Genomic DNA, 21,278 nt, shown 5'->3' with positions numbered 1-21,278 from the left:
AACTATGCGTTTATACGAATATGTAGCAATTCTAAGCACAATTTTAAATAGACACCCGTTATTTTACAACAAAAAGCAATAGATAATAAACAAATGCAACGATGGTTTACTGTGACCTAAACGAATAGTTTGGAAGAATATTTGTTGTTGTTATTATTGTAATCTTAAAACAGTTCTAAAGTAAACGAAAAAAATGCAATGCGTTTAAACGAATATGTAGCACTGTATGTAGCTTGAGATAAGTATTTTGCAACGGTATTTTCGTCTGACAATTTAAATGTGTACTTGAAATGCTTTTTGCAATAGTATGTAAAAATGTCAGACGGAGGTAAAAAAAAAAAAATTTCGAAAAAAATTTACAAATTTGGGGTCGTCTGACACTACTTTTGCAGCGATCTAGATGTCTGACGATTTATATACAGCATTTGTGACCTTCAAACAGTAAGCCTACAAATTTTCAGCCGGAGGTACGAACATTTTTTTAGCAACTTTTTTTTGCAACTTTAAGTTGTCTGACGTCTTTTTTGCAGGGGTTTTGAGCAAAATCCTTGCAAATGGCACTGCTTCATGGTTCTCCCAACCACTTCTCAAAATTCTAGCCGGAGGTGTTATCGTAGTACCTCCGCGGCCGCCAGCTCTCCGTCTACTAGCAATGGAACGCGTAAAGGTCCTAATAAAGATTTTCTGAAAAGATTCACTGAAAATATTTTTTTTATTTATTTAGTAAAAAAGTGATTCATATTTAAAAAAAATTCTGGAGGGATTTTTGAAATACCCTTCACCGATGAATCAATATAAATTCAAAATATTTATGATACCTCTGTCAAAACTATTTTCGTGTGAACAAAAAATAAACATTTTAAAATTCTTATTGAGGAAATGAATACGAAACTATTTTCGCGTGAACTTTGATAAAATTATAATTGTAAGTTTTTTATTTTTTGATAACATTATAATTTTTTTTATTTTTTTGATAAAATTTAAATTTTATTTTAATATTTTGATAAAATTTGATTTTTTTTTAATAAAATAAAATTTTTTTTTTGATAACTTAGGAATTTTTTTGTTGATAAAATTATAAATACAATTTATATTATATATTTATAAAGACAAAATTTTCAGTTTTTAGTTAAATATTTATGTACGTTTTTAATTTCTTGCATTAATTTTGGAACACCTTTAAAATAAAATATTATATAATAGTTATACGTTTTCATTAGGCATCTATCTGCCTTTTCATCATTTTTTTTGCGTGAAATCTTGTACACTATTTTTTATGGATCAATATCAAATAAAAAAATGTTAATGAAAAAAGAATTTAATTAAATAAATTAAAATTAAAGATTTAACTAAATATAATAATAATTAAATGTAATTAATTTTTTTCTTCTTTTTTAACTAACTAAATTTGACTGAAATCTTTTTTCATTAAAATTTAATAAAAAGAGAATTAAATTTTTTAGTTAAATGTTAATAAAAATTGAGTTTAATTTAAAAAAAAATTCATGAAATTCAGCTATACATTTTTTTATTGCCTAATTTTTGGCACATATTTTATTTTGATTCATTAGAATTGATTGTTTGATAATACATAATTGTGTTTTCTACCAAGAGTATTTTTGTCGTGATTTTTGATACATTTGCATTAAAAAAATTCAAACTTTTTAATTATTGTACATAGTTGTGTTTGATTGTAATCACTTATATAATAATAATTTTCAGAACTTTAATTTTTGGAGTACCATATATTATATTTGAATAAATGAAACATAATTTACCAGTTAGGGGGCGTCCATAAATTACGTGAGGTGTTTTTTTGTTTGTTTTTTGTACCTCCCTCCCCCCCTGGTGAGATGTCGTGAGATTTTATTCAACCCCCTCCCCCATCCCCCAATCTCACGTGAGATTTTTCAAAATGTGGGTTTCTTATGTAAACGCGTTGGATTGTTATTGTAAAAAGAAAAAAAAAATTTGCTTCCTGCTTTTATTTACGACTAGTTAAGACTAGTAATCAATATTGCTGAGAGTTATAAGTGTAATAAAAAGTTAACAATAGAAGACTTAAATCGTAACTACTGCAATTAAAAAAATAATATCTACTCTAATTCAGTCCATGGAGAATCATGCGCGGTTTCAAGAGAGACTATTGGGACCAACATGTCCGTATGATTTTCAGTAAAATCATCTGCTCCTTCAACTTCGTTCTAATCTAGCCATGCTAAGCCGTTGACGCTTGCGCACAGTAACTCATTAGCTCGTCTTGTGACAATCCGTGAGGGTCGCACTTTGCGGAACATACGCGCTTGCTTAGCTGGTGCAATGTGAGCTGCTCGCCTGTGCTCTGTAGCTCTTGTGATAGATGCGAAGTAAATACCGCATATACTGCAGCATCTTTTCTCTAAATCATCACGTATACTTGGGCAATAGAGATCATAAGGCGTGCTGATGAAGGCATTCAGCGGTTGAATCGGTAGGCGTATTAGAAATGGAGCAAATGGCTTTGCGTCATGCTCTTTAAAGTCCGAAATTGTCAAACGTCCATCAACCTGAGTAATAGGGTATGGAGGTGGCAGAAAACGGTCGTGAAGAATCATATGCAGATCACTCCGGCGTGGGCTGCAGCACTTCTGGTCATCGCATTTCACAACCTAAAAAAAATTAAAAACAATTTCCCTTTGTATAGTAACTCTTAATAAAAATTTGTTGACATTCGCGCTCGTTAAAAAACTAAAAAAAAAAAAATTAAATAGGCACGCATAAAAATTTGATATGAATCAACTGCAATGTACCTGGAGTAAATATTGGCTCTCTCTAACGTGCTCAGTGTACCAAACTTTTTTCATTACTATTCATGCGCGAGAATTTTTATAAAAAACACACAGTATTTTTCGGCTTAATTTAATTAATTAATCTAGATTTTTTTAAAGACGACCAGCGGAACGGGCGGGTTTTCGCTAGTTTGGTATAAAACAAATATGGTGGTTTGACAGCAGTAATGTATAACGTCGAAGTATGAATGAAATTATTTTCTTTCGAACGAATTAGTGAATGATCTTAATCATACTACGATTACGCTTAAGATTAAATCTTAACAATCTGTACAATCTGGATAATGGACGAAAATAGTATAATTTTTTTTTCTTTTAATCAGAAAAAAAATTGCGTGATATTTGCCGAGACCCCCCTCTCTCCTCCGTAAGATTAGATGAGATTTGACTCGACCCCCTCCCCCCTTAAACATCTCACGTAATTTATGGCCGCCCCCTTAATGTATGTAATTTTTTTCGAAAATTGTTTGTTTAATTTTTAAGTCAGTGAAAATTCACAATTTTTGATTAGATCAAAACTCGCAACTCTTAATTAAATAATTGCCATTTTTTGCGTGCATTTCGTAACACCCTTTACTTACAAATTTTGCGGCTTTAACTAAAAACTTGTATTTTCTACTAAAATTAAAACTTTCTTTGAAACATGCATCTTTTGAATTTTGATGAATAGAAAATTCAAAATTTTAAACAATATTTTTTTTGTTTTTGAAAATAATTTTCGAATGATGCTTTATTTCTGTATCAGTAAGAATTCCAAATATTTCATCAACCAGTTGCATTTTACTATAATATAAAGAATTCCTGTGCGCACTTTGGAACACCCTTTACTTGGTTAAACCTACACACATATGTTTAATTATTTCGTGTTGGTATTTGCTTATGATAAGCGTGTTCGTATAGCTTTCCGTGCTTAAACGTCGCTTTCGGTCTTTCCATCCGAACTCAAAATTGTTGTTGCGTCAGCCAAGTTGCGTTCATTGATTGCAGTGCGTTTTTATTATTTACTTACATATTTTTTTATGCTGTGACGATGTAGCAATTGTGTTAGATTTGATGCGACATTGAAACTCGGGGCTGCGTCGTTTGTATGTTTTTTGTGGCGCTATCATTGCTCCATTTGCATGGGTCGTGAACTGAAATTGGCCCTGTGAAGATACATCTGCTTTGTTAGGGCGCTGTACTTTATGATATGGAACGTTTCTCAGCTGACGGAAATGGAAATTGGTGGTGGAAAACACAATTCAATGAATTATGAAATTTTATTTAGTTTTAAATTAAAAAAAAATTGCGAAATATTTTTGATTGAATATTTCATTCCAAATACTAACTTTGCGTGCGTAAGTTTTTCAGAATGGGACGACACACGGAAAGTCGTTTAAAGTTAGCGACAAGAATAAAAGTAACGGAAACGGAGCATAAAGTTGATTCGAAATTAGCCAAAACAAATGCGAATGGCCATATAGAATGCATTATCTGCAAAGTAACAGTGAAGTCAGCCACCTTATGGAAGGTGCATATCAACTCAAAGACGCACAAGGAGCGCATATCGATTGTAAAACAGATAAAATCGACATTTAAAGGCGGACCGGCGACTGAAGCTGCTTCAAAACCTGCAACTAAAATTGCTGCTAAAATAGCGGAAAAACCAAGTGAATGCATTGGAACACAGAAAATATTACCAAAGACAGTGACACCTCCCACACCTTCAACACCTACAACAACAGTTCCTTCACCAGAAAAATCATCTACAAATAAAATCGATACGCTGTTGCCCGAAAAGTTCTTTGACGATCCCGTTAAAGATGCGAAGATTCGTAATGCAGAATACAAAGACCCGCTAACTGACGAATGGGAACGTTTTCAACGCGAAATCAGAGAGGCTTCCTCCGTATCTGTGGCAATTATTGCAGGAGAACAAATCGAATCTGCGTTTGATCGTGATATAGATGAAATCAATGACCAAATGAAACATTGGTCTAGATATATGAATCTTGAAGCGCGAAAAGGCGCACTCGGTGGCACGAAAGACCAGCAACCTGAAACCCATAGTTCTGATGAAAACGAAACTGATGACGATGCAACAACTGAATTCTCTGATTGGCGTTCTAAGTCATTTATTTAAGTAAATAAATATAAGGAAAACTATTTGATTATAAAAGTACATGCAAGCCGCGGCAAAATGATAGCATATCAACATTTTCACTTAGATTATTTTCTTGGCGATTATTTCTTCGAAGAAGGAAGTTTACAAAATGTCTCACTGGGGGCAATATTTACCTTCTTAAAAAGTTCTAAGTGGTTTAAGCGGCTTAGTTAGGGGTTGAAAATCAAATGCAGGTATCACAACGGGCCAGCGAATGTCTTGTTTTATTTTCACCAGTTTTGACTATTTTTATTTTATTCTTTAACGTTCGTCAATTTTTTATAAATCCATTGTCTAATAAAAACTATATAGAGATAAGTTTCAAATTTTATACAAAAATCGGAAAAATTCACAAATTGGCTCAACATTTTATGTGGAGAAAATAGGCAACATTGCCAAGCAAAAAAAAAAAGAAAAAAAATCAAAGGGATTTTTTAGCAACTTCAGACTTCCACTTTGCTGTAATGAAATTTAATAATCTATAAAACTGTATACCAAAAATATTTCTAGAAATGCTAATTAAGAACCACGGATTTTGGATGAAATGGTTGAAATGTTGATGTGCTATCGTTTTGTCGCCGAGTGTATATATGTAATACATACATTTATTATAATTATGTATAAATATTTTTGTTATATTTGTGTGCATCTAAAATGGAAGAATAAACTCATATTTGAGATCTTTACTAAACATAGCATTTGGAATCGGCTCTTTTTTTCCACACAAGGACAAGTTATCGGATGATATTCTATTTTATATTAGGTGTACAAATGGATAATCGATTTTTTAAAAAATGGTTACTCGTAGATGTTCCAGCCACAAATCTTAACCGTATTTCTCGAGTTAACGGATTCTATACGAAAAATATGCGATCCACGATGCCTCCCAATTTTGGGCTCCTTGTAAGAACGCAAGTGCCAGGCCAAACTTTATTGAGCAGATGAAGGTCGGAAAGAGAAATGTCAATGTTGATAACTATAATTTAACGATATCGTCACAAGCTGATCAAGCATTGTCGTGCTGGAATAGCACTTTGTGCGTCTTTCCTCGTATAGTGCCCGTTGTTGCCGTAGTGCTCGCCTCAAATTTATCAACTAGTTGCATTAGGTAGCGAACTCCTTTGATGGTTCTGTCAAGTTTCGACCGCTGATAATATACATCGCCGAGCCATGAACGCTTGACTTGCCCGTCGATATTGATACATGCACGAGGAGCGCTCACAAAACGAAAAATATCATCAAATATATCATTGTGATATTGATGGGAAAACCTTCGTTCACAAGTGGAAAAATACTCCTACGACGTCTCTCGGCTCGAGAGCAACCGATATCCTGAATTCTGCCTAATCCTTCAAAGCTTTAAAACGATGTGAAGATGATTGCTGAGTCACACCCTATGAGTCTGCAAGTTGTTATCGTATGTGATATAGATCTTAATCGAGTATAGTTACGGCTTCTTCAAACTTTTGCATTCGTACAGAATGCAGCTCTTTGTCTTTCAGCTCCTTCTGTTTAGACATTTTTAGACACGCAATTTATTTCTGGCGCAATTCATGTATTGCATAGCCGCAGCTTCGAATTATACATCCAATCTATAATATAATTTATAAATAGATGCACTTATTATAGAGATTTGAAGCTATTGATCGTGCAAACTATGCCTGCAAACACCTACTAGAGCCTGAGCTACCTCCCAGGCGAGTCAGAAGGCATCTACGCCGACGAGATCCAAGATCAAGCACAACTACAACTAGTGGATCGGACGGTATACAAACAGACATTAAACGACATTCATCTTGGGACTTTTATTACTTTTCTAAACTACTGACCCCCCGAATGCCACTAGCGGAATCCAGCTTCCGCCCATTGCAGACGAAGGCTTCAACTACCTCGTGAGACCCGCGTAACTTTGGCACAATTGCGGTCTGAATATTGTAGCAGGTTAAACTCTTACAACAGAAGCCATCGTTAATGACTGATAAAACGGGTTGTTCCCACAGCAGTCGATTCTACTTTACGGGCTGGAACAACCCGGATTTACATCCGGTCAGGGACTGCTACTCCAGCCGCATGTATGGGGAATGTTTGTGCTGCTACAATAACAACAATCGATAAAATGGGACGAAAAAAATTGAGCGATGATATTTTGCCAGAGTATACCTTTACATAAGTCATCGCTGTGCTGTATCCAAATTCGGTGTCATATTTGCTCTGTTGATTCAGGTTTTTGCGATATTTTTAACTAAAAGTGCAAAAAAACGGATTTTGACATATATTTGAGGTTAAGTCGGATCGCATTTTTTTTTCTCTCTAAAGTAGTAGAAGTCTTCGTCTTTCAAATGCCGCTTAGTTAACTCCAACCTTTATCGGTCATTGGACTATCGGCACACGCGCAGGAAGGCTAGGTTTACCATTTAACCCCCATTGCAGAAGTTGTGGGGACCTTTCAGAGAAGAAGCCTGTTGAGCACTTTCTCTGTAAATGTCCGGGTTTGACAGCTAGACGATTGAGGTCTATCTGTAGATATCTGCCTGTTGGTGGTCTCAAAATGGTGTCAAAACGGCGTTTTAGAGCTACTTGGGGAGTGCCAGAGTGGCACTTTAACCATTTCACCTACCTACCTAAACCGAAAAAAGTCCTTTCCGGACGAAATACAGCGAGTAACACAGTTTAAAGTGGCCTTAATTTCCTGGCTTCTTTTATTCGCCATTTCCCTGCTCGATATCTCTATGCTCGATTAACTGGACGAAAAATTTGCATGCGAAAGCAACCACAAAGTTATCGAGTAAGATTCGCCGCTAGCGAGTATAGCTATAGTTTATTAGGCCGCACTGCCTTACCAGCACATGTAGTTTAAGGCAGTTCTCTTCTCGTTGCCGACATGCATATGTTCATTTGCTTCATCTATTCGCCACTTGCTAAGTCTTGGCGAAAAAAGAGGCCTTCCATTTGAATCATTGGTTGCGATGCTCATTGAAATCACGAATAGCTCAAATATTGATAGCTGAGATTGTGGAATCTAGTGAAGAGCAAACATTTAAAAACTATCGAATTCTATGGTTCGTACTGAAAACTATCGATATTCTTGATTGGGCAGGGATAGTTTCACATCTCTATTCAATATTAGCGCAGACACTTGCTGGAAATTGAAATCAGCTTGGCACATGTTAAACTTGCAATTCATATAAAATATTAAACATATGCACATATGAATGCATGTATGCGGAGCGCACTTGTAATTCGTGATATATATAGATTAAAATTGTTGATTCTTATCACTCTATTAATGGCTATTATCAAATTGATGATTCAACGAAATTATTTAATCTTCTTTTCATTGCTGATTAACGTATATGCTATTTATTTTGCGGTTTCAGCAGTAAGCAGATTGGTAAACATTTTTCTTCTACAAGTTAAATTGATGAGATATTCTAAAAATAATATATTTAATAATTGTGAACTGCTCTTCATTTCCGCCAAAGGCTTGGCATACTCCAGCATTCTATTCACTGTGTTTAGTAGTATTTCTGCCGCCATTCCCTTCTATGAAATTTCATCTATTTCGCACTAAGCAATATCAACTCAGACAACTCATTCTAACTTACCTATGAATTTAATCAACGTTTTCTCTATGGGGCACAGTGTTTCGACTATATGAAGTTAGGTGGAAATAGCCAAAAACCGAAAATTATAGACCTTCTCTTTCACGTGGCCCCAAAGAAAAAAGTCACAAGGTGTTAAATCACAAGATCTCGGTGGCCAATTGTGATCACCTCTTCGAGAGATAACACAGTCCGGAAACTTTTGCCGTAAAATATCAATGATTTCGTTGCTTGTGTGGCACGTAGCTCCGTCTGTTAATGGAAAACCCTATATTTACCTTTTCTGTATCTCGATTCGAAAATTAATTTACTCGAATTCTGATTTTTCGTGATTGGTACCTCCACTTTCGCATTCTCCATCATATTAGTTTGGGAAAAAATAAATCAATTATTTTTTCTCTGTAAATGGTCTCGTAAAGTATCGATCAAACAATTTAGAGTTTATGCTCGTTGTCAAGGTGACATTTCATACTAAATGCAAGGCAGGCCACTGAAATTGTGAATGCTGTTTATGGTGCCGAAACTGTAATAGCTACATATATACATACGTGCAATTTTGGATTCATCGACTTCGATCAGTCATTTTTAATGTTAAAGAAAATGTCGATAATGCCGATAAAATCACAGAAATAATCAAAGTTCACCGGCATGTTAGATGATGCTACAACTACATCACTGAGGACCTAAAGATCGGCCATAAAACAGTTTTAAACCATTAGCGCAAATTTTTTTTGCTAAAATAAAACGCTGATATCTAAACGCTTTATTTTTCATTCCATTAGCTGCTCGGAGTATGCTTTATAATAAGCTTTTCAGGCTAGTACTCATATCTGATCAGCGCATCGATCATTGTCTTTTTCCTGCTATTGTACTACGAAGAACCAGTTATGTTTTACATATCGAAATGTGTTACTTCTAAATACTAGGTTTTCAGTATTAGTTTCACTATCGATAATTTTTGCATAAGTAAATTTAACTCGAATAGATGTTAAATTTTCGGTATAATTGGTATTATCACAATAAACTCTTGAACGAATAGCAGGGGACAGGGGGTAATGGTCTGACGGGTACCCGCTGTCAAAATTAGAACACATTCAATAGCATAAAATTGCAAGGAATTGCTTCAGGCACGGATTTCTTGCTGTCAGTTATTTTTATGGCGGCAAAATGATTAGATTTATTTCTATTTTCTCTCACCAACGTAAACGTACGTCCGTATCAGCTGACTCGATGAAACGATTGAGAGCCCCATGTAAATGAATTCTCACCACCGTTCCGTTCTGTAGTATCGCAGATCGTTGTTCCATCGTGTCAGCTGATACGGGTGTACGGGTGTACGTTTAGGTTGGGGAGTGTGAGCCCCATCAGGGTTCCTTTTCTGATCACTTGATGACAATTCCTTTGTTTACAAGCAACAACAGGCCAATAACAAGCAAATATTTATTCGATTAGTACAAGAAACTCCGCAAAATATTAATTTAGAAATCGGTTTATTTTTTTGTAACAATAAGTTTCAACGAGTTGCTTTGCAAATATATCAAAGGAAAAGATTTCACCTCAAAATTAATTTTAACCTAACCTAGCCTTTAGTAACGCTGTTTCCTCTCTTTAGAATTTTTTTATGTTACTTTGCGTTGTTAGTTGATTGTTGTGATCTCTTTGTTGCTAGTTTTTTATTTTGTTGCTGTTGTTTTTATTCCGACCCCTGCTGCTCTCACTTTCCTATTACGAGTTTTTCTCTTTTTTGCTATATTTTGGGGTAAATTTCGTTGACATTTCTTGAAGGGCAGTGACCCACCTAGCAGACAAGAAAAGTCAATTAATAACAACAAAAATGCCAGTAAAGTGAATTTGCACTAACATTCGCCAACAAAGGAAAGAACGCAGTCATTGCACAACACGAAGTTGTTGATTATATTGGTTGTTATTTTTGCTGCAACTACTTCGATAAACTCACTTCGAGGCCTTATAGTACTGTTACTCTCCTTCTTACGCTCTCCTATTTCGAAGAGGTAAGAAAAACGCAACACATCCCAACGCAAGGGAAATGGCACGTGTGACCTTAAATTCCCCTCAGACATACATATATTTTCCTAAGTTTTCTTCTAACGTTGCTTTGATTTTGCGCTCTCTCTACTTCTCTTTAAAGCGCACTGCTTCGCAATTCACGACACTACAGCAAAGTGTTTCGCAATTTTCTTTGTGCTCTTTGTTTGTTTTGGAATGCTGATGCGGAAAATTGCGTAAATATATGTATGTGTGGTGTATGGTGTGTACTATTGTGTATGTGTGTTAGTGTATTCATAACAGCTCTCTTCTTAGTTTTCCTGCATAATGCAGCGGCAGCATCATTCAGTCGCCATATGGGCGGGCGTGTGCCTGACTGAGTTGCCTTTTTGAACTGACACACGTTTGTTGGACGGACGACCCGTATACCCCTTTGCACGCGCAGAAATGGCGCATCGCATTTGCGCCACAAGTTCAGTGGTGTCCACCCTGTCGCGGCGAGCTTATTCATTTATTATCAACAATCGCTGCAGCTTTGTTGATGGTGTTGCTGATGATGAATAAGATTATCATGGAGGCGAAGAAAATATACAGTGGATGTTGAACAAAATGGCACATCTCATGAAAAATGTGTATGCGAACATTTTGCTAAAAACACATTGGTGCTAAAAATTATTAGAAATGCAAGATTTTAAAAAAAGACTACTCACAGCCATAAAATAATCAAATCTACTATGTTTACTTTAAGAATTTTAGTTCTTGTTGAAAGAGACATCCAAAAACTTTAAATGTTCTGAAATCACATTGGGTTATACCTTATCCTGAAGGTAATTTCTGGGCTTCAGTCAAAACTTGTTGTCATGCAAAATCCAAGAATTGTTTGCCCACAATTTCCGGTCGTTTGCGACATACAGCATCTTTCAAACGCATCAAAACGGATAAATAATATTCTTTATTGACTGTCTAGCCCGATGGAAGGTACTAATGATGCACGACGCCTTGACAATCGAAGAAAACAGTTCCCGGTACTTTTTTGATCATAGGGCACATACAGCTATAACCATGAAAATAGCAGTATCCTTAAAAAATTATTTAAAAGTCTATTCATGCTTTTCTTATATATCATGCAAAAGAAAATATCAATACGAAATATCTACGAAGGATTAAGGGATCCCAAGCGAAGGTGCAAACGGGTAACTTCAACCCACGAGCGAGCTTAACAGGCTGAGAGAGGCTGCAGATCGACAAAACTGATATTACCTGTCATGTCCGACCGACTGTGGCAGATTGAACTGATGATGGGCCACTTTCTATGGGTGAAGTACATGGAAAAGGTAGTCATCTCAGACAGTGCATTCCCAGCTTGTGAAGAGAAGGATGAGACATTCTGTGCTGCCCGGCCTTCGTTCGAATCAGGCTTGAGGTCTTTGGCACGATGTGTTAAAAAACGACCACCTTGGCTCCTTGACACCACAAGATTTACTCAGATTTGTTCGGAGGTCGGGTAGATTTAAAGAAAATTAAAAGAAAACCCGGGTGCAGTACAATGGACTTAATGTTGTCTGAGTGTTGTACTTGCTAGTCTGTCCCAACAAAAAAAGGGGTTTCAATATGTAGGGTTTATATGAATCAATTTGGCTACTACGTAAATAATGGTTTTTCAGCTGTACAACTGACATGTGGCGATATATTTTATGGAGTGACGAGTCTAAAATAGAAAACACAGAAAATCGGCCACAATACACTCTAAAAACCATTAAACATGGAGGCTCAAAAATAGTGGTATGGGAATGTACCTCGAACACCAATATATATGTGGAAACAATGCAGAACGTTATGTTGCCGTATTGCAGTGAGGAAATACCAATGAGCCCAAACACACGAGTCGGTAGGCGAAGGATTGTCTTTTCGCAAATAAAATTGCGAATATGGAATAGCCAGCTCAGTCCGCCGATCTCAATCCTATATAAATCTGTGGTAAGCCCCCCCAGCTGTACCCAATGCCCAACCGAGTAACAAGCTAATATTTTTATGGTAGTGCTATTTCCGTGTTCGGAACTGTATATAATTGGCGCTTACTTACATAATAGGACTATGGTTAAGTTCGTGCGGTTTTTTTTCGAAATTTGAAACTTTATTGACGTAAAATGGTTACAAATTTAATATTCAAAGTATTGTCCATCGCTTACTACTACTTTTTCCCATCTTTCTGGCAATTCACGGATTCCCTTTGTGAAAAATTCGGTCGGTTTTGCCGCAATCCACGAATCGATCCATTTTTTGACTTCATCGTAATTACGGAAGTGCTGGTCAGCCAGACCATGTTGCATCGATCGGAAGAGATAGTAATCGGATGGCGCAAGGTCTGGACTATACGGCGGGTGGGGTAGGACATCCCATTTGAGCGTTTCTAAGTATGTTTTGACCACTTGTGCAACATGTGGCCGAGCATTGTCATGTTGCAAAATAACTTTGTCGTGTCTATCGGCGTATTGCGGCCGTTTTTCTCGCAGTGCTCGGCTCAAACGCATCAATTGTCGTCGGTAGACATCCCCCGTAATCGTTTCATTCGGTTTCAGTAGCTCATAATACACAACACCCAGCTGGTCCCACCAGATACACAGCATAACCTTCAGGCCATGAATATTCTGCGCCGGCGTCGATGTTGAAGCATGGCCAGGGTATCCATACGTTGCCCGACGTTTTGGATTGTCGTAATGGACCCACTTTTCATCGCCAGTCACAATTCGATGCAAAAAACCCTTTCTTTTGTGCCGTTGAAGCAGTTGTTCGCATGCCATAAAACGGCGTTCAACGTCTCTTGGCTTCAATTCATACGGCACCCAATGGCCTACCTTTCGGATCATTCCCATGGCTTTTAAACGTTTGGAAATGGTTGATTGATCAACTCCCAAAGTTTTTGCAACCTCTTCTTGCGTTTGAGCCGGATCTTGATCGAGCAATTCCTCCAATTCGGTATCCATGAACTTTGGCGGCGCACCCTCGCGTTCTTCGTCTTCCAAGCCAAAATCACCACTTTTAAAGCGTGCAAACCACTTCTGGCACGTTCGCTCAGCTAGAGCATGCTCACCATAAACTTCCACCAAGATACGATGACTTTCGGCTGCTTTTTTCTTCATATTAAAAAATTCCCCGCAAAAACACATTATTTGGCATGAAATTCGACATTTTCAAGTGTGGTAAAAATATTGTTGTTTACGCTTCAAATAAAAAACTTATACTGACGTTTGTGCCTTACGACAGTAGCTCTCCAATGAATGTTTGGAAATGTGGATCGATGGAATAATAATCAAGTTACGCCATCTGTTGTAAAACCGCAAGGAACTTATTCATAGTCCTATTATTTTTGGCTATTTGGCCGAGGGTCCACAAATGGAGTGACCTACAGTTTTATGTCGCATTCGAACGGCAAATGGTTTTTTAAAAGGAGTTTTTTTCAAAGCAGAAATACGCTCGGAGGTTTACCATTGCCTGCCGAGGGACGACCGCTATTAGAAAAAAGTTTCTAGCATTTGATATTTCATGCCCGGAGTTTCAAACCTCTTATCGTTCATACCCCGAACGGTAGTCACACACCCATTGGTCTACGGCGGACAGTCTTCTCTTACTTTTCCATTTTTATTACTTAATTTTTTTTTTTATATTGCGTCAAATTGACATTTTTTGACAGCGACTGATGCATGTTAACAGCCATTATTATTATTATTTTTTGTTTTTACTTCATGACTTTTCCTTATTTACTTTGCAAGCGAGTAACTTTTTTGTATTTATAACACCGCTGCTCTTCACTGCCGCCCTCTCTCTCTGCTCCTCGTGCTGCATGACATTTGATTAATTGCATTTACTTGGCGAATGTACATGCACTTTGGTATATATAGTATTCTTGATGTTTGACACAAAGCGGGTGAAATGATAGACCACGCAAAGGAAGACAGCTTATGTACGTATAGTTCTTCCCATCATTCTACTTTGTGCTCGTTCGACTACAATATCGGCACCACCATTTCTTACTTGTCTTCTTCAGTAGATTTGCAAATGCCCCTATGCATTGATATTATTTGCATTTGCCTCCGTTTTACTTTTGCGTCGCTTTCTTGGTGTCGTCTCATCGCCATCGTCATCATCTCGTCTTTTCCTCATTTAAATGTCGTCTACTTAGTAAGTCGCCTTGCAGAAATGAAAAGGAAATGCAAATTTATTATACTGTTACATTTAAGTGGCTTCAATTTCTTATTTCATTCCAAGTGTTCAATTTGTGTGACGGAAATGGCTATATACATTTACACATTTATGTACAGCGCGTGACAAAAGTTGAGGTACCATCTTTTGTTTTGATCAGTTTTACAATTTTTTTAATCTTCTTAATTGTTTTTGTATATGCTATGTATAACTCATTGATTAACAAAAAAGTCTCAAACTTTATACAAACACTAGAAAAATCCAAAAAGATGTTCCTTACAATTCCGCTGATTTTAATTAGAATTTTTAGAAAAAATCTTTGATATGCAATTTTATAGCCTTATTAATTTTAGTACAATAAATTGCAAGTATGAATTTGTAAGAATTCCTTTGATTTTTGAAAATTCTATTTCTTTTGGCGGTGTTGCCTTTTTTCTCCATACAAAAAATATACGAAATTCTTTTCTGGGAGAAATATTATCACAAATTAACTGGAATTTTTAGCCACTTTGAACTGGCACAATATTATAAATCGTGATAAATTTAGAGGTATCAGATTTCAATTGAAATAAATCAATGAAAATTCGAATTTATTGGGCAACCTTTATTATTTTTGTCTAGAACCATTCATGACATTTATTTTTTAAAGATCATCCCTTTCAAATGTTCGCCATTACTGCGCCGTAATTCCGCCGTCCGCAAACACCAATTTTGAATGACTCGCTCGAGGACTTCGGTCAGTGTTTCGTGAATAACTTTAGTAAAGTTCACTTCCAATGCTTCAATCGAAGCTGGTTTATTCACAAAGCATTATGAAAAGTAGTGCCGTATTGTTGGATACAAATGTTGTGGAGATCACGGGCTTCACTGTTACATTGACGCCAGCCTCGCCTTTGAAGATATATGGGCCGATGATTCCTCCAGCCCATAGACCGCACCAAACGGTTCTTTTCAATGGATGTAATGGCTGTTCTTGAATGGCTTCAGATTGCTCTTCAGCCCAAACACGGCAATTTTACTTATTGACATAGTCATTAAGGCAAAAATGGGTCTCATCGCTGAACACCATAAGTTGGCCTGAGCGCGCGTTGAACTCTTTTCGCAGAGCGTCGATTTTCGTAATACATTTGTAAGATTTGTAAACGTTGTTGAGGCGTAAGTCTTTCTATGATGAAATGGCAATGAATACTGCTGAAAGAAATTATGTATTTAGTTTGACAGTAAAAACCCTATTGGAAAAAGTACCTCCAATCTGAACATCCTTTACTGTTGTTCCCACGACACCCGGATTTACATATGTATATCCGGTGAAGGCCTTTGTCACACCAACGCGTTTATGCTGCTGTAACACCAACAACAACCAAAATTGAATACTATAGGCCGCAAAACTGCTTCCCCAGAATTTGTTTAAATATTCTGACTAAAAACGTTGAAATTTTGAACATTTGTTGAATTTTTCAAAACTTTATAAAAAGCTCGCCACTTTGAATTATAAGGTTTTCGTTATAGTACGATTTTTTTTATGAAAATGTATTTAAAAAAATAAATAAATATCCAAAACTTTGCAGTTTGTCGCGTTACCATTAGTGTGTACGCCACTGTATTTTTCTTTCTTTCGCTTTTGTAACTTTATGGAAATGTTTGTGATGCATCAGCTGCTTAGTAGCCGATTGATTTTTTTATTGGTCAATAAATTGAAACATCCCAAGTGATTGCAAACATAACGGTTACTTTATTTTAAGCGAGGCAAGTGATCAGGAAGATAGATCGCTCGTCGTCATTTTAAAGTCCATAATTTACATTTTCCTCTTTGAAAACAAAAACGAATTTTCATGTGGTTTTATTTAATTTTTTTCGAAGTGACCTCGAAACGCGATGTGGGTAATTTTTTGTATGTTTGTATACTTTTTTTTTCTTTTTTTAAATAATAATTTTTTTATTTTTTTGTAAAAATACTTTTTTGTATTTTTTTAAATATTTTTTTTTGTTCTATATTGGAGTACATTACCATTCCATGAAATATATCACACACCCTCAATTCCACAATAAACCAAACTTTTTACAAATACAAACAAGCAGTATACATATGTATATACATATATTTTGTGAAAAATATATTTTTATTAATAAATTCGATAAAGAATTTCGCGTGGTTGTCCAAGTTATCAAAGAGAGGTAGCTATGCTTTTTTAGAAATATTTTTTAGGCTGGTTGTTGTACCAGGATGGTGGTCGTTGTTGTTTTTTTCAGGATGGTGGTTGTTGTTGTAGCAACATAAATATTCCTCATACATATACGAGGAATGCTGCTGAAGTGGCAGTCCTTGGCCCGATATAAATCCGGATCGTTCCGGTTAAGTAGAACCGGATATAAATAAATTTGAATAACATTAGGTTTACCCTTAGAGGCCCGAATTGAGGCGCTGAATTGCAAATTATTATGAGTTAAGCTCTTAAAAATGTCTAGCCTGCGGTTTTTGGAGTCGCTAATTACTAATCCGATGTAAATTTCTTTAAATTCAAGATGGTGGATTCAGGAAAGCGGAGGCAAAATCAGTGTTTAACCTGATGACCTTAGCTCAACTTTTTGATTTTGTCTGCATTCTCTATTCGATGTTTTGCCGAGCTACAGTTTTAAGCCAACTCCCAACGGCAAATGGATTTCTTTATGAGGAGCTTCTTCATGGCAGAATTACACTCGGAAACTACCCACCAAGGGGCGACGGCTATTAGAAAGAAAACACCTTTCCTTTCATTTGTGGTTTCATGCCCTCAATGGATTTTGAACGCAGGCTCTACCGAATGTATTACTACCATTCGGCTACAGTGACCGCCCGCACGACACTAACCACCTACTCACTTGTCTCCATAAATCCACTCGTCTAACACTCCTCTCGCTCTAAATCCATCCCGTTGTTGTCGCTGTAGCTGTTCATTAAGCCCCGCCAGTGCGGATTAGTCACGCATAGATCATGTAATGGTGTGCCTTCTAAGACGATACGCTCAGGAAAAATGCAATTTCGGTGTGTTTAATCCAGAGGGAGAGGGGTGTTAGGTGAGGTAATTTCACCAAAATTCCGCGGGTCTTACGAGGGCAGCTGAAACTCTTCATCTGCAATGCGTGGTGGCTAAAATCCGATGACGGCATTCGGGAGTTTTGGAAGGTGCTAAGAATTTATGAAAGTGGTAGTTGTAGTCGTATTTGGTCCTGGATTTCGTCATTATAGTCGAAGAGATGTCACCTGAATCGCCTGGGAGGTGACTCAGGCTCTAGGAAGTGCATGCAGGGGTGATTTCAACAGCAACAACCCAGCAGGAATTGCTTGCGGAACATAGTAAGATGATTGGGAGATTGGGATCCTCGTTGTGCAGTTGTTATAGGCAAGTAGATATCCCGTGGCTGTCTTGATGGCAGTATTCTGACAGATCTAGAGCTTTGCCCATTGCGAATTACTAGTACCAGGTGACCAGACCGGTCGGTTCTCAATTATGTCACCAGTAACATTTCTTTGTCGTTGACCCAAGTGCTAGCGATTTGAGAACCTTGTTGCGATTTCGGACCTTAGACGCGATTGCGGTTGTAAGCGCCGAGAAGGTTGGACCTACCCAGTCGAACGAAATAGTAAGTTTTTTGGGCCTACCATTAGATGAGATTGTCGACGACAACCGGTAATTTCACCGTGCTTGGCAGGACTTAATGAACTAGTAGAATAACAACAACCACCCGCATTGGACCCACTATATATCTGTATTATGCATTTATTTATATGAGGTTTGTTAAAAAAATAAGGTGAATTTTCAAATATCGCGGGCTACGTACATTCGACTTTCGATTATTATTTTTTTATTTTATGTTGGTATACTCGTCTCGAAGATATGTTCACGGTTTTAGCAATATTGCAAGTTTAGTTTGTTTGTGAGAGGCAGAAATAAGACAAGTGTTTTGCGTGTTCGCCGATTTTCTGCTATCAACTCTTGGCTCTCCTGGACTCTTCTGCTTCTGGGACGATTGGATCGTACATATGAACATATGTTTGCCAGTAAATATGCCTGTAAAAGTTGCATTGCGCATTAATTCCGCTCTCCCGCATTCCCCTTTCTCTTTCATTTATACCATTATATTGCTTTTGTATCGAAAATTGCAATAATTTTTACATCTTCACATACAGCCATTAATATTATATATACGTACATACATACATATAAAGTATAATAGCGCGGTTTGAGTTCTTCGCAGTAATTGCACTTTTGTAACGCTTCTGTAAACAAACAACTATTGAATGCATACGAAAGTACACTCATGTTTTGCATTACATGCTAGTTGCCCTTCTGGTACATGTAGGTATGTAATTGGTGCGCAATTAGTCAGCAAATTGCATTACGTAAATTCATTCTTTCGCTCGTTGCTGCTGCTTCTACTGCTGCCTGCCCAGGTTGCTGTAACAAAGAGCGCGACAATAACAGTTCATTACACCATCATCGGTAGCCAGCCAGCCAGCGAACAGCATGTGTAATAATGCAATAACAACAACAATAACATCACCGTTGCAACACCGTAATTATGACTAGAAATGTATGTAAGTAAAGGCATTTACATGCTGCCGCGCATAAACAGACACCCATACACCTATATGCGTACATATCCATACATGTATGAATGGGTATCCACCTCAATACAGCTATGTATGTCTGTTCGTTAGCGTCATAGCCAATTTGCTGGATTACTTGGCTAGGCATTAGTAGGCAGACTTACAGCAGATACACTGCCAGACAAAGGCTTTTCCTGCCTTGTCCACTACCGATGTAAAGCGTACTGTTGATAAAGCGTTAAGCGTGAAATAACTGAAAAAGTACCCTAATACTAATTATCCCTGGTTCACACACTCACACCAATCACCCTCGTCCTTACCCCAGTGATTAGCAGCATTTGACTCTTGTATTTTCCATTTCATATGCGTATCTTCTGTAATAGCGTTCAGGTGGTTGAATGATTGTATATAAATACTTACATGCATATGTACATACATATACCTACATAAAAATCATTTTGTGTGGAATTTTCAATATTTTTCAATTTACTTTTCTTCCTACTAATAGTTTGCTACACCTTATACAATTTCTTATTGGGAATTCAATTTGGTTAAAAAATGGCAAACTTTTTTAATTAGTTATAAAATATCTGCACCTTGCTTTCAGTTGTTGTTGTAGCAGCATAAGCATTCCCCATGCATATATATGGGGGACGCTGCTCAAGTGACAGTCCTTGGCCAAATATAAATCCGGGTCGTTGCGGTTACGCAGAACCAAAGAGATATAGTTCGTCTTCTATCTTTTTTCAGTGCTTGCGACTCGTATTTTTATGCTCTATGAGATATAAATTGAAAGTCTCTGAGTCAACATCATACCATTCAACGAACTACATACACATATATAGGGGTTTTCAGTAAGAGCGCTTCAACTTTTGAACTTTTTTGAATAAAACACAAACGGTTTGACTTTTTTAACTAATTTTTTTTTTATTATCGAGTTTGAACATATACACTTAAGTATGAAATTCGACTTCTTTTGCATGACCACCGCGTGCACGTTTTACGAAGTCCAATCGTTGAACCCAATTTTCGACCACTCTTTTGCATAAATCGGCCGAAATTCCAGCAATTTCGCGTTCAATATTGGCTCTGAGCTCACAAATCGTCGCCGGCTTGTTACTGTAGACCAATGACTTCACATAACCCCAAAACGGGACGGCTTGTTAAATGGACCGTAAAATGGCCGTAATGCTCTTAAAGTAGCAGCAACAGAACGATTATTTCATAAAAAATTTGCACGATTTGCAATCGTTGCTCAAGTGTGTAGCGTTCCATGATGAAATGTATACTAATAAAGTTTACAAATGACAAGCGAAAAATAAAAAATATTGCGTCGTTCGCCCTCCCTATCGGAAAAAAGTTGAAGCGCACCTATTGAACAACCTATACATAGTTCTATGTTTTTATAGAAGTACAGTGCATTCTATAACAAAACCCGTATAATTCAAAACTCCACACTTTGTATAAAATTCACAAAAATTTAACAAACTAAACAAAAAATACATAAAAATTTCCAACTTTTAATCTGCGCTTTTAGAAACATTCGAGGTATGTAGTTTTATAGTCCATTAATCTTCAGTACAATAAAATGTAAAATTGAAGTCGCTCACAATTCTCTTCCATTTTTGAAAATTTTTTTTCGCTCAGGTTTTGAGCATTTTCTCCATATAAAAGACTTTCATTTAAAAAGTTTTTATATGGAAAAAATTTTCTTCATGGTATATAAAACACAAAAAATTATCAAAAGTTATGTAACTCGATTTTTGAGCAACTGCAAACTTACAATTTATTATAGCAAAATTTATTGGACCATAAACCTGCCTATCTTGAAGTCTTCTAAAGATTCTGATCAAAGCATGAGCATTTTTTTTAATTTGTTAAAGTTTTTGAATTTCGTAGAAAATTTAAAA

General features: G+C 36.6%; 1 protein-coding gene across 5 annotated transcripts in view; it reads left to right on the top strand.

Annotated features, from left to right (window-relative positions):
* The window catches only part of LOC129236025 (AN1-type zinc finger protein 6), a 139,857-nt gene that overhangs the window by 19,120 nt on the left and 99,459 nt on the right, over positions 1-21,278 (top strand). For 3 of the 5 annotated variants that reach the window (XM_054870193.1, XM_054870195.1, XM_054870194.1), the window contains exon 4: positions 4,171-5,669. The exons of 1 other annotated variant lie outside the window; for it this stretch is intronic. In XM_054870193.1, coding sequence (XP_054726168.1) covers positions 4,180-4,950 — 771 coding nt within the window. In that variant the 5' untranslated portion in view covers positions 4,171-4,179 and the 3' untranslated portion in view covers positions 4,951-5,669. Of the gene's footprint in view, positions 1-4,170; positions 5,670-21,278 lie in introns of those variants that run through there. One more of the 5 variants, XM_054870192.1, reaches the window with a different exon arrangement.

This window comes from Anastrepha obliqua, chromosome 1 (genome assembly GCF_027943255.1).
Source record: "Anastrepha obliqua isolate idAnaObli1 chromosome 1, idAnaObli1_1.0, whole genome shotgun sequence".
Lineage (NCBI taxonomy): Eukaryota > Metazoa > Arthropoda > Insecta > Diptera > Tephritidae > Anastrepha > Anastrepha obliqua.
This window is presented reverse-complemented; position numbering and strand designations above follow the sequence as displayed.